The sequence below is a fragment of the Silene latifolia genome, chromosome 10 (genome assembly GCF_048544455.1).
Source record: "Silene latifolia isolate original U9 population chromosome 10, ASM4854445v1, whole genome shotgun sequence".
In the NCBI taxonomy this organism is placed as follows: Eukaryota; Viridiplantae; Streptophyta; class Magnoliopsida; order Caryophyllales; family Caryophyllaceae; genus Silene; species Silene latifolia.
The window spans coordinates 163,097,538-163,114,679 of NC_133535.1; the positions used below are offsets into that span (position 1 = coordinate 163,097,538).

The window sequence follows — 17,142 nt, forward strand, 5'->3', positions numbered from 1 at the left end:
ATTACAATTAAATGATGTAAAAATGTAAAATCTAATTTAAGCGCGTATAAACTTTATAACAAAAACAGGTAAAAACAGTATACCGCACAGTTATAAAGACGAATTACGAATAATTAGACTAATATTTTTTTTTTTTTTTAATTAAAAAAAACATAAAAATTATTACGTCCTTTAAAATATACAGGATATTTAGAGTGTAACTGATGAAGGATAATATAAGAAACAAATTTACGTAATTTTAGGGTGTAAGTGATGACAATAATTATGTTAAAGACAGCATAAGAAACAGGTTTGCGTAATTTTAGAGTGTAACTGATGAAAAATAATATATGTGAAAATGGAAATGATTGCATAATAAATTATGCATTTTAATGAAAAAGTCACAAATATGAATTTTAATTATAAGAATATATTAATTGAAAATATAATAATGTAATGAAATTTTTTTTTACTTGTTACCTTATTTAGTTAGATGCCTTTTGGAGGGATTGATTTGCCTTTGATCCAATGGGTCGACCCGCACGGGTCGGGTCTTGACCCTAAAATAACGGGTCATTTCGGGTTCGGGTCAAGTGGGTCGTCGGGTCGGAATCAACAGGTTTTGACCCTGGAAAAATGGGTCGGGTCATAATTTGACAGGTCTAGTTAAAACACGAAATGATGACTCGGGTTTCAAATCCAAATTTTAATTGTATTGTTGTATCCTGCCAGCTAGTAAGTATTAAGCATAATTATAAGCAGGTTAAGTGCATTGATTTAGCCTAATATGGAATGAAGCAATCTTGTACGTAGTACGTATTGATTGTCGCAAAATACCTATGTATAATGTGTATATATGTCTTTCATTAGTGGGATTATTATAAATTTATAAGGCTATTGTTGTTGGTAGAACGAAGCACAAAATAAAAATGGGGGGAGTTTTAGAAAGATTTAAGCCACATATACTGATGGGTTTAGTACAAGTTGGGTATACCATATTGTTCTTAATCACCGGAGCAGCTTTCAAACATGGGATGAATCCCCATGTTTACATCACCTACAGGCAAATCATTTGCACTTTAGTCATGTTCCCTTTTGCCTACGTTCTTGAAAGGTACGCGAACGCTTTTTTTTATTATTATATGTTGATGGGATCTAAAATCAAGTCAGTTTTGAATTTAATTTGTATATACAACTCGTTACTAGTCTTAATACTTTTATTATGTGTTTCCAATTAATTTGTAAGGGAATCACGGGGCTGTTTGTAAGTTATGTTGTCAATTTGTCATTTTACACTTTTTTATCGTTCAAAGACATAAACCCGAACAATTGTTATCTATTCATTCATTTGAAGTGTGTTCCTTAGCAGCCTGTAAAGTCGAGATGGAAATACACAAGGCTGGTTAGTGCACGTTAATGGTGAATAAGAAGCGATATCTTGAAGATTATTATTGCTGTTATTTCCTTCCCTAGTTTAAGGAATGTAATTTAGGAAATAATATCTTTAGAATAGAGTTGGCTAGGCAAGATTTGTTTGACCTAGAATCAATTTACTTGAGTCTTATAAGAGGCCATTGTATATAAAGAAAAACTCAGAAACCCGATCAAATTTTGATCACCAATCCTTTGATTTGTGAATGTATTTCAAATTACGTCTTTAAGCTAAATAGGTCTTTAGCCTTAGACACCATTAGTTCGATTTTCAATGCAGAAAGTCGACTAAATATCCTTTCAATTTTATTTGTTTCATTTCAAATACTGTTGTATTATATTGTTTGTTCCATTTCAAAATGTGTATGGAGTGAGACACAAAATAGGACACAAAAATGGGACAGAGTATCCTCACTGCTTATAATGAATAAAATTTAAACAAATGAAAGAAGAATAAGTATTTGGTAATATTAAAATGTATGTATATTATTTCTTTTTTAAGATCATCTTAATTAAAGACAATTGTCAGTTTGTCACAGTTCGACCAAAGTCTTGACAAATGTGAATTTCACTGGATTTGGAAATTGAATATTCCTTCAAAGTTAAATTTCTTTTCTTTGGAAAGCCTGTGTTGACGGCTTCCCAACGGAAGGTAGGCTTCTTAAAAGTCATATTAATGTTCCACCTCATTGTGTGTTGTGTAACCATTCTATTGAAAACAAAAATCATTTCTTTTACAATTGTCCTTTGATTGGTTATGTTTACAACATGTGAATTTTCACAATAGCATTAAGATTTGGAAAGAGACTAGATATAAAGATCTTAACAGTCCCGAGAAAGACGAGTCACTTAGAAACACTACTAGCAAGGAAGAAATCTGGTGGGAAAAACCTAAAAACGGTTTTTTTAAAGTTTAATTTTGTCACGGATCAAAAATAGATGGGAATAAAGCTACTTTAGGATATTGAATACAGATCATATGGGAAAGTCGTTTTGTTAGGAGATCTACTAGTATTCTTATTGCGAAAGCTTCGCTTTAAAAGAAAGCCTTTTACCTGCTAAATGTTTGGGAATTTCAAAGCTAATTATGTAAGGTGGTAATTTTGTGTTATTAACTCAATTCGTAATACTTGTCAAATTCTTTGGGAGATTTCTCGTATTATCAAGGATGTGAAATTAGACATTTATTTTTTCAATGAAGTGACAATTAAACATTGCTTGCGTGAAGCCAACAAGGTTGTTGGTTTTCTGGTTTCTATTGGACATTCATGTTCAACTCTTTTAAGGTGATTTGAAAGTCGGTGGCTTTAACCTATCTCAATCATTCAAAAGGATGAGATAAGTTGGCCCTACATTAAAGAATCAATCTAGTTTTTCTTACCGTTAAAAAAAAGACATAACATGTAAATCGAACTTCTCATGTAATTTATAAGGAGTAAGGATCACGCAACTATACATTTTTTTTGTATTTAATTTATGATGTTTGAGCTACTTTTTGTTACCAATTTTTAAATGCCTAGAAGTCTTGAAGGTTTTCTGATCTTAAATGAAAGGTTTTCTTTTAAAACATACATGTTACCCCTAATTGTTGTCATTATCACTAAATGAACCTCTAAATTTTATTTTTCATCAATTAAACTCGTTTGGGCCGAGTCTAGTATAGGTAATTATCAGCTCAAGTCTTTTTAATATGAGAATAAGGGAATCGCTAAGTGGGTCAGCGACTCCTTTTATGTATAATTGTGCTTTGATGACATGGATCGATTTTGTGTAAATTGTAAAATTAATTATATACATTGTGATGTAGGGATGTGAGACCAAAGTTGACCGCAAAAATGTTTGGTGAAATCTTCCTACTTGCTCTTCTTGGGTACGGTTTGGTTCAAATACCCTCTAATAATTTTGACACTACTTGATTCACTCTCGTTGCCTAATTCGTGTTTTTATGGAATTGTGTAATTAAATGAAAAGGGTTGGATTGGCGTTGAACTTATTCTTCGCCAGCTTGACGTACACCTCTCCGACCTTTGTCACGGCTATGTTGAATTCTGTTGCATCTCTAACCTTTGTCTTCGCACTACTACTAAGGTACGTTCGCTCGCGTACCTTATTATTATTATTATTATTATTATTATTATTTTTTTTTTTTTTTTTTTTTTTTTATTATAAAGGGATGCGCGCAGCTTTCATTAAAATAAGAATAAAGGTTTACATGAAATTGGTGGGGAGCCGAGAGACAATCTGGGCTCCCACACCCTTAGCAATAGTAAAGCTAATTAACTTGAACTATTAGAATTACTACAATGCATGCATACATACAGGTTGGAGACTGTTGCGTTGAGACAGCCTAGAGGGCTTGCGAAGGTTTTCGGAACACTAATTTCCCTAGCTGGTATCATGTTGATGGCGTTCTACAAGGGATCAATCATTCCGAACGTTAGCCAGCCTCTGGTGCCCATCCAGCAGAAAACAGTCATACAACAGAACTGGCTCAAAGGTTCTCCCATCACCATTGCCGGCTGCGTGGCGTTGTCCCTTTTCTATATCCTTCAGGTTAATTAGCATAACAACATTGAAATAAATCTCATCATAAAGAATATCTAATCTAATTAACCTGGAAATTGATTGGATACAATAATGTAGACATACACTCTGATAAGGTATCCGGCGCAACTGTCACTTACAACCTGGATAAGTGCAGTAGGGGCAGTCCAGACAACCGTGTTCACGGCTACTATAGTGCGTGACCCAGGTTTGTGGAGACTCGGATTCAACATCGATCTCTGGACTGCAATCTACGGGGTAAGTAACTATAAACTGAATGTACTCCTCAACTTTTTCATATTCTATGATGTACCCCTCTTTTAATGCAAAAAAAACTTTGACCGTCAATAACTTTTGGCTACAAGTTCAGAATACGATAATTTTATAAGGCCTAGGGGTGTTTCTCCCATAGCCAATTGGTTTTGGGAGATAAGAGCATTCTTGGGCTTGTGAGTTAGACTTCTCTCCTCCACCGCGGGTAAGGCCAAACCCATCTCGTGTTTATTATAGGTACCAATTCACCTTCTTACTCTAGTTCTAAGAGAGGGATTTTGAACGTGAGTGAGTGAACATTTGTACTTGAATGATGGCTATTTGGACATTTTTGAGTAGGTTAAGATTGGATTTTTAGGCGATTTGAAACCTATCATAGAAAAAAGTTCATATTTTGATACTGATTACTAATTATTGATTATGTTGATACTGATTATGAAAAATGGTCCTTAAATTAATATTGTTTATCAATTAACCCTGATAATTATGAATGTCACTCAGAAATTTCACTCATAACAATAAAATGAAAAATGCAGGGTGTTTTCGGGTCGGGTCTAATAATATATATACAACTCTGGTGCAACAAAGAAAAGGGACCGGTATTCGTGACTGTGTTCAGTCCACTATCAACAATTCTAGTTGCAGTTACATCGTTTTTCATCCTCTCTGAAAAGCTTTACATTGGCAGCGTAATAGGGGCAGTGGTTGTTATTGTTGGCACGTACCTCTTCCTTTGGGGTAAGCAAGAACAGAAGCCAAAAGCCAACACCGCGCAGCTGCCGATGACTGTTCCTTAGGCGCAACACAAGACCCTTGATCTGACTTTCCAAGTTAGATTAGTCATATAAACCCGATTTACGGTATCCGATACGGTTTTCTTTTTTCTTCGATAAAATATTAAAATATATATATAAATCACACAATATTTGGTAATTAAACTTTATTAGTATTAAACTTTATAAGTTATTTACTCTTGTAATTTTTTAAAACACTTTTAAGTTATCAAAAAACTAACAATCACACGTAAAATAGAAAAAAATATTAAATTATATAAATGAGACTGAAAACCGGATACCGGATATATGAAAAAACCGGATATATGGTTCAGATATATGGAAAAACCGTATCAGATAAGCATACTAAAAAAGGAGAATTTAAAAATCAGATAATCAATACGGTTTTGAAAACCGGATCGGATATCCAGTTTTGGTCACCCTAGATAAATCCGATTGAAGTTGACTTGGTTAAAACACGGAATGATGACTCGGGTTTCATGTCCTACTCCTAGTTGAAGAAAATGTCTCTTTGTTGGCCATATCAACTGATTTTCAGGCTACACAATCAAAGTGGCCCAATCTACCAGCGCAAATTTGCCTAATCTTGTGAGGTGCCCCGTATTAGCCAAGCCCAAAGTCTTTGTGTGAGTTCGGTCCTCATTTTGAGTGAGATTCATCCCTCTATTTGAGAGGTTCAAGAATTATGTGGAAGGTCAATGGTCTTATCTGTAGTCATATGGTGCTGCAAATCTGCAATGAATATTGGATTATTGCTTACGATTTGTGAGATCGGACAAGATTCGTCTCTTTCAAAACTTTATTATCAAATCTATGGATCCCCTCGCAGTTGGCTGTATGAAGAAACATCGGTATTTTAGAGGGTGGTGTGCAAAAGCGCTTTTATCTAATAACGATCTTAGTTTTAGGAAGAGTTTGTCTTGCTTGTGTTTTACAAATTTGTATTCAATTAATTTTAATTTTTGTTGCAATTCTTGTATGACATATTATTATTATTAATGAAATTGATCTTTTACTCAAAAAAAAAACAAAGTAAAAGACTGCTTATATCGATCTCTCGATGCGTTGAGTTAATGTTGTTGTCATTACGAGAACAAAAGTAACTCAAGTGATAAGATTTTTCTTATTCAAACTATGAAGTTGGGGTTTTGATTCTCACCCGCGACATAATTTGCTTATTTAATCCAAGAAAAAAAGGTTTTTGTCATTAAATAACAATTAGTGTAAGACCCGTGAAAATTCACGGGGTTGTTTTTATTTTTTTAGAAATCTAACTATTTTAAAATTTTGAGAATCTCTATGTTTGCGTTTTTTATTTTATTTTTTTATTAAAGTAGAATACGTTAAAATCACTAATTCATACATTTACCATTTGCGATACATATTTTTAATTGTTACTCTCTCCGTTTTTCCTTTTTAAGATGACACTTTGTGTTTAATATATACAGAAAACAGTTTTCCAAAAATTATTAAAATTGCACTATTAAAGTCTTTATCAAAAGAGGTTTCATATAAATTTACATTTCATTATATTTTTTTCTTATATTTTAAAAGATATTGAAAAGAGGAAAAAGTGTCTCGAAAAGTAATAATGAGATATAATAAAAAAAAAAAAGACAAAGTATTAAGATAATGTTTGTCAACCTGATCATGATACCCATTTATTGATCCCGTCATTACTAATTTACTACTCCCTCCCAGTCGTTATAATGTTCCCTCTTTCCTGAAACGGATTATTCAGGTAATGTTCCCCTTTCCTTTTTTAGTAACTTTTTCATCTATACAATTACCATTCTACCCTTACTTCTTTCTTATTTTTACAATTTATACCTACACTTTATTTACTAACCCACCTTATTAACCCACCCAATTAACACTAATACTAACCCATTAACTAATCCAGCCCATTTATCCCTAACCCTAATTGTACCCGCCATATTTAAGGCCCTAATCACCTAAACCCTAATCTCACCCTCTCTCTCTTCCGCCACTCTCTTCCGCCACTCTCTTTTCCCTTTCTCTATCTAATTCTCTGTCAATCTTCACTAAAATCTTCTCTATCTAATTCTCTGTCAATCTACAATTAAAATCGTCTCTCAATAATTCAATATGTCAATGGATTTTTTTCTAAATCGCCATAAATTTGAATTTTTTTTCAACTGTGCTCCAGATCTGAGGTATGTTGATGATGATTTTGATGACGGTCCTTGTTTGTTCAACAACTCCGTTGATGTTGTTGAGATTGATGATGATTGTGGGGGTCAGAAGAGGAAGACCGAGTTTGAGAAAGGGAGGGAAGTGATGGCATCCTTTATGAGTGTTGATGTTGAGAGAAGGATGAAGATTTTGAGGGAAAGGCGTGAAAGCCCGGAGTACCGTCGTTTGGTTTTGACTCAGATGGCGAAAATTGATCCTATGTTTGCCATTGAAAGTGAAGATGACGAGGGTGTGAAGGGAGATGAAGTCATGCATAAGGATTTTGTTGATGTTGGTGGTTACAGTCAACCCATTTTCGACTCTTGTGATGTTGTTCCTGACACCTATGGGGAACTTGATTCGTTTGTCCCTGATTCTCGCCGAGAGTATGTTTCGCCGATCCGGAAGGCGAATACGATGGGAGGTTTAATTTTATCACTCATTCTTCTCCTGATTTATTGTTTTTATCTTTTAAATTAGGTTTAATGGACTAATGATGTTAATAAACTGTTATGGATTAGAAGAACTCCTTTTTTTCGATGCTCAATGATAATTTGAGAGCAAAATGATGACAATCCATGCATTACGCCACCATAAGAAATTGTGATGCAGGCTATGCATGGATTGTGATCTGTGGTTATCTTAACTTGAAACTGAATGATGTTGAAGTTTTACTGCCATAGCACATTTGCCATTTAACTACTTCAGTTTACATCAACTGCCCAAAAAAAATTAAAAACTTGTGCAAAGTTCAAAAGGGTACATAAATTGCATGTCTGCATACATCTGCTTTTCTGCTCTACATGCTTGTACTCTGATTGCATTCAGTTTGTTGTCTTCAAAAAGTTGACTTGCCCGATTCTAATTTATCATTCGTTGTTGTTTACTCAGAATGCATTCATCTGCCTATCTTCAAAAAGTTGAGTATTTTGTCCTTGATCTATCATTCTTGGTTCTCGCACTAATGTTCCCTTCATTTACAAATGAATGTTACCAACAACTTCATTTGGCCTGTTGGGTCATTACGCAACCCGCATGCTCTGTTAGTTCCAATTCATTTTCTGCACTATTAATTTCATCTACGAGTTCACTTATACTACTTGCATAACCAAGATTTGTTACATATTGTATGCAATTTTTCACCAGTTCTGTGTTAGCAGTTAGATATTCAGGTAATAAACCTTGTGCTGCTAGTTTTGATTTGTGCATATGAGGTATAGGATAGTCAATCCCACCTTTGAGTTGCATTATCTCCATCATACATGCCTGCAAAGTAATGAACACATAGTTAAGTTTAATTGCTTCTAACTGTTCATAAGCTTGCATAACATTGTCAACAAGTTGCTGTAGTGTGTTTGCTTTTTCCTTTTGCTGAAGTGCCTGAATGGCTCTGAAAAACCCCAAATCAAGAACATTTAAGTCTGGAGAATTTGGAGGCTGACAAGTTAGTTGAATGTTCCACCCATCTTCATTAGCATGCCTTGTAAAATCTTCATCCATGTTAGTTGATGGGGCATATTCTGCACCGCTGACCAAGTCAACACACTGAGCAAGGTCAAAGATATCCACAGCAAGTCAACGACTTAGACGGCCTAGCCGATGCAGCCTATCGGCCTGTCACCGGGGTCGCGGCATGGCAACCAGCCAGCCGGGACACATATCCGCGTACTCACATCCAAGACCCTCGGCCGGCCTGCCATAGGTCCATCGGCCGAGGGTAGAACAGTCTTTCCACCTGATAGCCACTTGGCCACTTGGCCACTACGTGACAAAAGGTGAAAGCCTATAAATACTCCTCAACCTTCTTTGAGGTAAGGATCCCACAACTTAATCTAAATACACTATTCATCTGGTAATATCTCCCTTATCTCTCTACAATACATATCTAGCCAAGTAACGCAGCTTAATCCTTTAAGTTTACTGACTTGAGCGTCGGAGTGAGTACGCTTGGCACAAAGCCAAGCCCTCAGTTCGTTCATTGTTGCAGGAGAGGCCGAGAGGGACGATAGAAGCAAGAAGGGTTCAACTCAAGACATTATTCTACAAGCCACGGGTGGTAACGATACTTGCTCTGGAATTACACCCGGAACATTAGTTATATGGGGTCTTGCATTATCTTGCTGTATCAGAACATTCTTACTAGTATTATCCTGCCATTTAGCCTTAATAGCAGGCAGCACATTAGAAATCAACATTTCTTTTGTTACTTTCTTAGTTATTGACTCTATATTCTTTGTTTCTAATGTGCCTGCAGTTCTGTTTTTTGATTTCCTCTTAGCTGGTACCTCCATTACAAATGGCCATATACCAATTTTGCCATCACAAATTACTTCTTTATTTTCAGCATATTTAGGTCTTGATACCGCACACATAAACATAACATTAGTTATGAATCTTTTTGATTGGGTACATCTAAAAGGTCTCCTTTCTTTTTTTCCTACATAAAACCTTTGACTTGGTTTTGTAATAAAAAACCATTTTTCATCTATGTGAATCACATTACTTTGATCCTTGAAAATAAATTGTTTTGTGTGTTTATCATAATGAAGGTGTGAAAGACAATAAATTAATCGTTCAAGTTTGTTCTTATCTGATAAAAGAGGTTTGATTGCATTTGTATGTGAATCTATGAGATCAGCCTTGACCCATCTGCTCAGTGTTGATTGACTAACACCCATCCCTTTGCTTACTCCTTCCTGAGTTGTCCTCTCTAGTAACTCAATGCTCTCTAGTTTATTCGTGTCAAACACCTTTCTTTTTGGCATTTGTCTTCCTTTGAGCTTGCTATTTACACTGATCCCATGACCTGCTGCATGTTGCATCTTAGCCTGTTTCCAAAGTTTGGTAACTGTTTTTCTGCATACGCCAAACTGTGCTGCAACTTCATTCATTGCCCCATGTTTTAGTTTTCCATCATTGGTTTTTTCTAGTAAAAGATGACAGATTCTTTCTCTTTCCAAGTTATCTAGATTTGGTTTTTTCATTTTTGGCAGTCTTTATTGAGCATTTAGTGAGAATGTTTTTTGTTAGAAAGGATTGTTTTGGCTCTACACAAATAAATGAGGCTAAATGATCTCAGCATCTCCAATTATATACCCATGAACTTTGCACACTGTTTTAGAGTAAATTTGGGCGCAAAACTGAAATGTTTGTGATATTTGGCTCCTAATTTGAATTTGGTGCCAAATTTTCATATGTGAGGCAACTTGCTTTGATGGATTAAGACTTTGACACTTTGGTTTTTGGTTCAAGGACAACCTAATTGCCTGCCAAGATAGGAGAAATCCATACTGATTACTGAAGTCCTCTGATCACCTACTTCTCGTTTTTTTTTTTTTTTTTTTTTAAAAAAATTTCTGTATTTTGTTTAGTAATCAGGTACTAATCATGTGTAATTTGATTTTATTAATATTGTACGTAGTATTATTGGTAAACGGAGGCATGTCTCCGTATGTAATGGTTGTTAAACAACCAAGTTTTGTACAATAATTAGCTATAATCAGTTGTTAGTCTTAATATAGATAAGACGGTTTAGCAATTTAATTAAGCATGTGCAGTTTTGTGTTAACCTTTTGGAGGGAACAATTACCAAAGATCATTACTTTATTTAACAACTAACTATTCTTCTCTCTCTCCTACCAACAAACCCCACCTTTGTCCTTTATTATTTTATATTCACTTTTCTTAAGTATCGTGCCATTCCCAAAGGGGAACATTATGACGACTGGGAGGGAGTATTTTTTTGGTATAATCTTCAACTTTGATATCCAATTTTCGGTCCACTAAATTAATTTTTTTGGTTTACAGTCCGGTTTAATTTTAGACCGATAAAGTCCTTCTACAAAAGCTAAAATTTTCATGTCACCGCTCTTTTCTTCAATATACTCCTGCGTTTTGGCCACTAATACCTACAGTCTACAGACCTAGGTACCAAATCCCATTACTCAAACAGCAACATTACATTCTACTCCCTCCATACCACACCAATGGTAACATTGAGAATCTTGGCACTATTCATGGTCGTAAAGAATCTTCGATATTATTCTTAATCTATAAGACAAAATCTAGTCATGTGTGATCTTGTTTGATTTATCGTCATGAGTGCTATAAAAATATCAAATTTTTATAATTTTTAATAATGTGTAACGAAAGATATTCACGTTGCAAAACGTGTCTCGACAAGTGTGAAAAAGTCAATGTTACCATTGGTGTGGTATGGAGGGAGTATAAATTATATAGAAGTAATTTTGGTTGGGGTACATATCTCATTTTTCCTATTTAACATCATTGCCGTGAACATAAAAGAAGTGAAATATTCAATGCAGTGGTCTGTTCATGGACATCCCGACATGAAAATAATAAAGCGCATATATGGACAGAGGGAATAACTTAATTTGGTGGCCACGTCTATTTTGACAGGTTGAACGGAGAGTTCATTAGTACTGTGCAACAACGCGGAGCTGCAATTATCAGTTGAAGAAAGACATAGGTTTCATATCTCAGGACACTTCCTCTTTAATTGAATATTACAGTAAGTTCAAGACGTCTTGGGAAAGCTTAGATGCTCTAGATCCTATCCGTGTTTGCACTTGTGGTGCTATTGATCAATGCTCCTGCCTTCTGCTGAAGAGAATGCTTGACAGAGAGGCTAAGTCCAAGTTAATCCAGTTCTTAATGGGTCTCAATTCTTCTTATGAGACCATTCAAACCAATCTTCTCTCCATGGATCATCTCCCCTCTATTAATAAGGCCTTATCTTTCTTGCAACAAATTGAACGTCATAAATAAATCAATAATGCTCTTGAGGTGCTTCCTGAGGCTACTGCTTATGCTACATCTCAGCATAATGCATCAGGTCAGCCTGATTGGAAGGAAGCCAAATTGAACCCTTCTGAGGATGATTCTGTTGGGAAGTCTTGCACTTACTGTAAGAGTGCAGGGCATGTCATTGGAGTTTGCCCTAAACTCACAGCCTGTTCACACTGTGGTAAAAAGGGACATAAATCTGAGCATTTTTATCTCAGGACTGCTGCTAAGTTTAAAGGTGCAGGAAGAGGGAGAGGTCGTCCTGCATTTCAGAATGGCCAGAATGTTTGCAAGAGGGGGGCCAATAATGCACAACTGGTTGAGTATGATGATGAAGTTGATGAAGAATATACTCCCTTTGATGAACCAGCACCTATATCGGGCCCTGCTTCCTCATCTCGTGCACAGTCACGCCAATCTGCTTCCTCCTCTCATACACAATCACACCAGTCTTCTTCCGTGGCATTGGATTCTCATCTGATGGATGGGATAATACAGTATGTGGTTCAACAAGTGGTTAAAGTTTTCTCTTACAAGTCACCTGCTGCCTTTGCTTCAACTAGCTTTGCAGGTACCTTGTCTTACTCCCAAGCATATTCAGTATCAAATTCTTTCTATTCATCTCATTGGATTGTTGACACTGGAGCCTCTGACCACATGACTTCTAATTTCAATCTGTTACATGATACTAAAGATTTACTCAAACCAATTTTAATTGGATTGCCTGATGGTACAATTAAGATTGTTCACAAAACTGGAAAAGTTCGTTTAACACCACAAATTATTCTAGAGAGTGTCCTTCTTGTGCCTGACTTTAAACAGAACTTGCTCTCTGTTAGCAAGTTGATTGGTGCATCCAATATGGCTGTTAGTTTTAACACTCATGAGTGTCTTCTCCAGGACCTTACAAGTAAGGAATTGCTACGAAACATGGAGGTCTCTACTGGTTCAGCCCTTACAAGGTTTCTTCTTTTTCTTCTACTGCAAATAAGACTAGCAATATGGCAAGTTGTAGTAGTAGAGCCAAACTAAATAGATCTGATTTAGCTATTTTGCATGCAAGATTAGGGCATTGCTCAATTGACAAAATGAAACACATGTTGCCTGCTACTATTTCAGAATTGAAAGATTTCTTTTGTGAAACCTGCATTCATTGTTGTCAGAATCGCGATTCGATCCAACGATTCTACGATTTTACGATCCAAAACTGCTTGACCGATCCTGGATCCTACGATTCTATCATAGTTGTAGAATCTTACGATCCTATTAATTTGAAAATTTCTAGAGATGGGATCATAATACGATCCTACGATTTTACGATCCGACGATCCGATTCCATAAGAAAAAAATTAATATATATTTTTATATAATGACACCGTAAAACCCAAATTTCGTGTAAGTTGTTCATACAATGATACTAAAATCATTAATTACCAATATTTTATGAATAAATATTACTAAATAAGTGTTTTGATTTTCAATTATATGTTTTTACCAAATAAAAAATTATATTTAGTGAGTTTGTAGAATCTTGCGATTCTACGATCCGATTCTACAGATTCGATCCTACCCTCCCCATCGATCCAAAGTAGAATCCCGATCCTGACAACATTGCCTGCATTATGTCTTAAGTATCATTTACTTCCATTTATTAGAAGTCTTTCCCATGCTCCTACTTGTTTTGAGCTTTTACACATGGACATCTGGGGTCCTTACTGGATTCAGGCCCTCAATGGGGCAAAGTACTTTCTTATTATAGTGGATGATCATAGTAGAAGTACATGGACTTTTCTTTTTCACTCTAAGACTCAAGTACTTTGTCTTATACAATATTTTTTAGTTTATGTCACTAATCAGTTTGGAAGGACTGTCAAACTGATTAGATCAGACCATGTCTCTGAGTTTATTAAAAGAGAATGTCATAGTTTGTTCAAAAATAAAGGCATAGTCCATCAGAAAAGTGTTGTGGGTCGATCACAACAAAATGGAAGGGTAGAAGAAAGCATAGAAACTTACTTGAGACAACTAGAGCTTTAAGACTCCATGCTAATTTGCCTCTGAAATTCTGGGGAGAATGTATTATAGCAGCCACACATCTTATTAACACAATGCCTGTCAAACTTTTGGCATGGAAAACTCCATATGAGATTCTGTTTCAACAAAAACCAGATTATGAGGCTCTTAGAACAATAGGTTGCCTTTGCTATGCTACCACTTCAAATACTCAGAAAGATAATTTCAGAGAAAGGGATAGAAAGTGTGTATTCCTGGGATATCCTTTTGATCAAAAAGGATACAAAATGTATGATCTTACTACTCATACAATGTTTGTTGGCAGATATGTTATTTTCAGGGAAACAGAGTTTCCTTACAAAGCTTTATCTGCACATCACCAGGATGCTATTCCTGATTTTCAGGAAATTGATGTGATAGATCAGCCAGGGATATTCAACATACCATGTGATCACATATAACCTTATTCCCATAATACAACTACTCACACAAACACTTATAATACAAATACTCACACAAGTAATCATAATACAAATAATATTTCTACTCCAAATGATAATATCAATTCCATAGCCACTTTTATTCCACCAAATAATACCAGGATGCCTGAGGTAGCTCCCAGGAGATCATCCAGACCAAAGCAAGTCTCATCTTCTTTATCAGGTTATCATTGTTCCATAAAACTACCATTTCAGGCTTCCTCTTCTGATAATGGTCATGTTGTAGCAGATTCTGCTTCATTCCATGCTACTGTTCTCAATGAATTACAAGAATTTGATTCCACTTAATTACCTGGCTAATTTATCCAATGTTCTCACTGAATTTGAACCTATGACCTTCAATTAAGCCATACAAGATGACAGATGGGTCTTGGCCATGAATAAAGAGTTGGAGGCATTGGAGAAAAATGATACTTGGGATTTGATGTTGTTGCCTCAAAGAAAAAAAGTTATAGGCTCTAAATGGGTATATAAGATCAAGCATAATCCTGATGGTAGTGTAGAGAGATTCAAGGCTATACTTGTAGCCAAAGGGTACAATTAAGTCAAAGATAAGGAATACAAACATACCTTCAGTCCAGTAGCAAAGTTTGCTATTGTTAGGATACTTATAGCTCTAGCTGCATCAAAAGGTTAGATCTTGAACCAACTTGACATCAATAATGCGTCTTTGCATGGTTTCCTTGAAGAAGAAGTATACATGACACCCCCTTAGGTTATAATAAACCAAAGAAGAATGAAGTTTGCAAGTTGAAGAGATCTTTATATGGCTTAAAACAGGCATCTAGGTAATGGAATAAAGAATTGACAAAGTATCTCCAAAGCCTAGGTTTTGCACAGTCCAAGTAAGATTATTCTTTGTTTATAAAATCTTCTTCTTCTGATTCTCTCATTGTGGCACTAGTGTATGTGGATGATGTCTTGCTTACTGGATGTTCCGGGTGTAATTCCGGAGCAGGATTATGACCACTTAAGCTTGTAGAATGACGTCGTTGCTTGTCTCTTCCTTTCGCTCTCTCCTGTAAAGATGAACAAACTGAGGGCTCGGCTTGGTACCGAGCGTACTCACTCCGACGCTCAAGTCAGTAAACTTAAAGAGATAAGTTGTGTGTTAACTTGGCAAAGTATATTGTAGAGAGATAAGGGAGTTTATACCAGATTATTAGATGTTTTTCCGATAGTTTTGGGATCCTTTTCTCAATGAGAGAAGTGGAGTATTTATAGACTTTCACCTTTTGTCACGTAGTGGCCAAGTGGCCAAGTGGCTAGCAGGTGGAAAGACTATCTTACCCTCGGCCGAGGGACCCATGTCGGGCCGGCAGGCCTGGTTGACTCCATGCCGAGGGGACTGGATGTGAGTACGCGGATATGCCTCTCGACCGACTAGTTGCCGAGACCGAGACCCAAGTGACAGGCCGACATGATATGTCGGTTAGGCTGTCTAATACGTTGACTTGCTGTCTTTTGGCTTTGACCTTGCTCAATATGTTGACTCGGTCAGCGGGTGCAGAATATGCCCCATCACTGAAAATAATCAAGCAGAAATTCAAGAGGTTAAGGCAGGTTTAGACAGTGCATTCACCATCTTCGGCAGACTACCCTAGGTGGCACGGGGTGGTACAGCATACAGACCGAGGCGGGTTATGTTACCGTTTCCAAGCTGACATCTTACAAGGACTGGAAGGGGCGGTGGGTATATGTTGAGGTTCCGGAGGACTATCCACTGCCCCGGTCCTTCCAGCGCCGCGTCAATTTGCGGTGTGAGAGTCAGGGGGAGCATGATAGATATGTCTCCCGGAATAAGCTTAAGATGGACGCCAAGAAGGTCTATCTTAAGGAGGACGAAGAGCGGGCAATGAGCCTGTTCGAGGCTGAGAAGGATGGCACTCCGAAGGGATGGATGCCCCCGACGCAGATCGTCCTTCAAGACGAGCCGCTTTGCCACGACGGCCTCATACCGGCCCTCGACCAGGGTGAGTGGGGTCGGTGTGAGACCCACCCTTGCTTTTTATGCTTCCGTTTTTGAGCCTTGGTTTACTTCTTTTACTTAACTCTTGCTTTGTTTCTTGCAGATCGATTTGGCCGTGATCTCCCCGTCTCTATTCTAAAGAAGTTGGGACTCGACCAGGACGGGAGAGTTGTTGAGCTGCATCCTAAGGCCGCGCCACGTGATCGCAGACCGGCCCCGCACGAGCTTATGGAGCAGGCGATGAAGGCAATGGATGTGGCGGTGACTCAATCGGAGATTGGTGGTAACGTGCCGCGCCGGAGACCAAAAACAACGTTTACGGCGGCAACGGCGTCAACTCCAGCTCAATCTTCAATCCCCGTAGTCCAAAAGGAGCAGGTGGTCGTCGATGTTGAAGAGGAGGTCACCGTTGTAGAGGGTCCTCCTCCTTCAAATAAGAGAAAAGAGGCAACGCCTACTGCTGCTGTTACCGAGGCAGGGAAAGAAAAGGGGTCAGCCGGCCCTCTGTCCAAGAAGGCCAGAACTGGTACGGATCTAACCCATGGCTCGGATTTAGCAGGTTCTTTAGGCGTCCCTGATGACAGGCTCTCTGACATGTCAATGAATGTTGACATGGATGCTTTGTCTGGGTTTTTTG

General features: G+C 37.0%; 3 protein-coding genes across 3 annotated transcripts in view; 2 read left to right on the plus strand and 1 right to left on the minus strand.

The window, feature by feature from the left end:
- The window catches only part of LOC141606832 (cryptochrome-1), a 134,570-nt gene that overhangs the window by 87,423 nt on the left and 30,005 nt on the right, over positions 1-17,142 (plus strand). The window lies entirely within an intron of this gene.
- On the plus strand, positions 909-5,024 carry LOC141608852 (WAT1-related protein At4g08300-like). The gene is made up of 6 exons (XM_074428198.1): positions 909-1,093; positions 3,218-3,280; positions 3,382-3,498; positions 3,732-3,963; positions 4,054-4,212; positions 4,764-5,024. The coding sequence occupies exons 1-6, from the start codon at positions 909-911 to the stop codon at positions 5,022-5,024; spliced, it is 1,017 nt and encodes a 338-aa protein (XP_074284299.1).
- On the minus strand, positions 8,220-10,201 carry LOC141608853 (uncharacterized). Its single transcript, XM_074428199.1, has 2 exons — positions 9,301-10,201; positions 8,220-8,737 (listed from the first exon to the last, which is right to left on the minus strand). The coding sequence occupies exons 1-2, from the start codon at positions 10,199-10,201 to the stop codon at positions 8,220-8,222; spliced, it is 1,419 nt and encodes a 472-aa protein (XP_074284300.1).

Excerpts from the sequence above, each read along its gene's own strand:
- LOC141608852 (XM_074428198.1), top strand. The coding sequence starts at position 909 with ATGGGGGGAGTTTTAGAAAGATTTAAGCCACATATACTGATGGGTTTA. Across the intron at positions 3,499-3,731 it reads GTCTTCGCACTACTACTAAG|GTTGGAGACTGTTGCGTTGA; the intron begins GTACGTTCGCTC and ends GCATACATACAG. Across the intron at positions 4,213-4,763 it reads TCTGGACTGCAATCTACGGG|GGTGTTTTCGGGTCGGGTCT; the intron begins GTAAGTAACTAT and ends TGAAAAATGCAG.
- LOC141608853 (XM_074428199.1), bottom strand. The coding sequence starts at position 10,201 with ATGAAAAAACCAAATCTAGATAACTTGGAAAGAGAAAGAATCTGTCAT. Across the intron at positions 8,738-9,300 it reads CCATATAACTAATGTTCCGG|AATATGCCCCATCAACTAAC; the intron begins GTGTAATTCCAG and ends TCAGCGGTGCAG.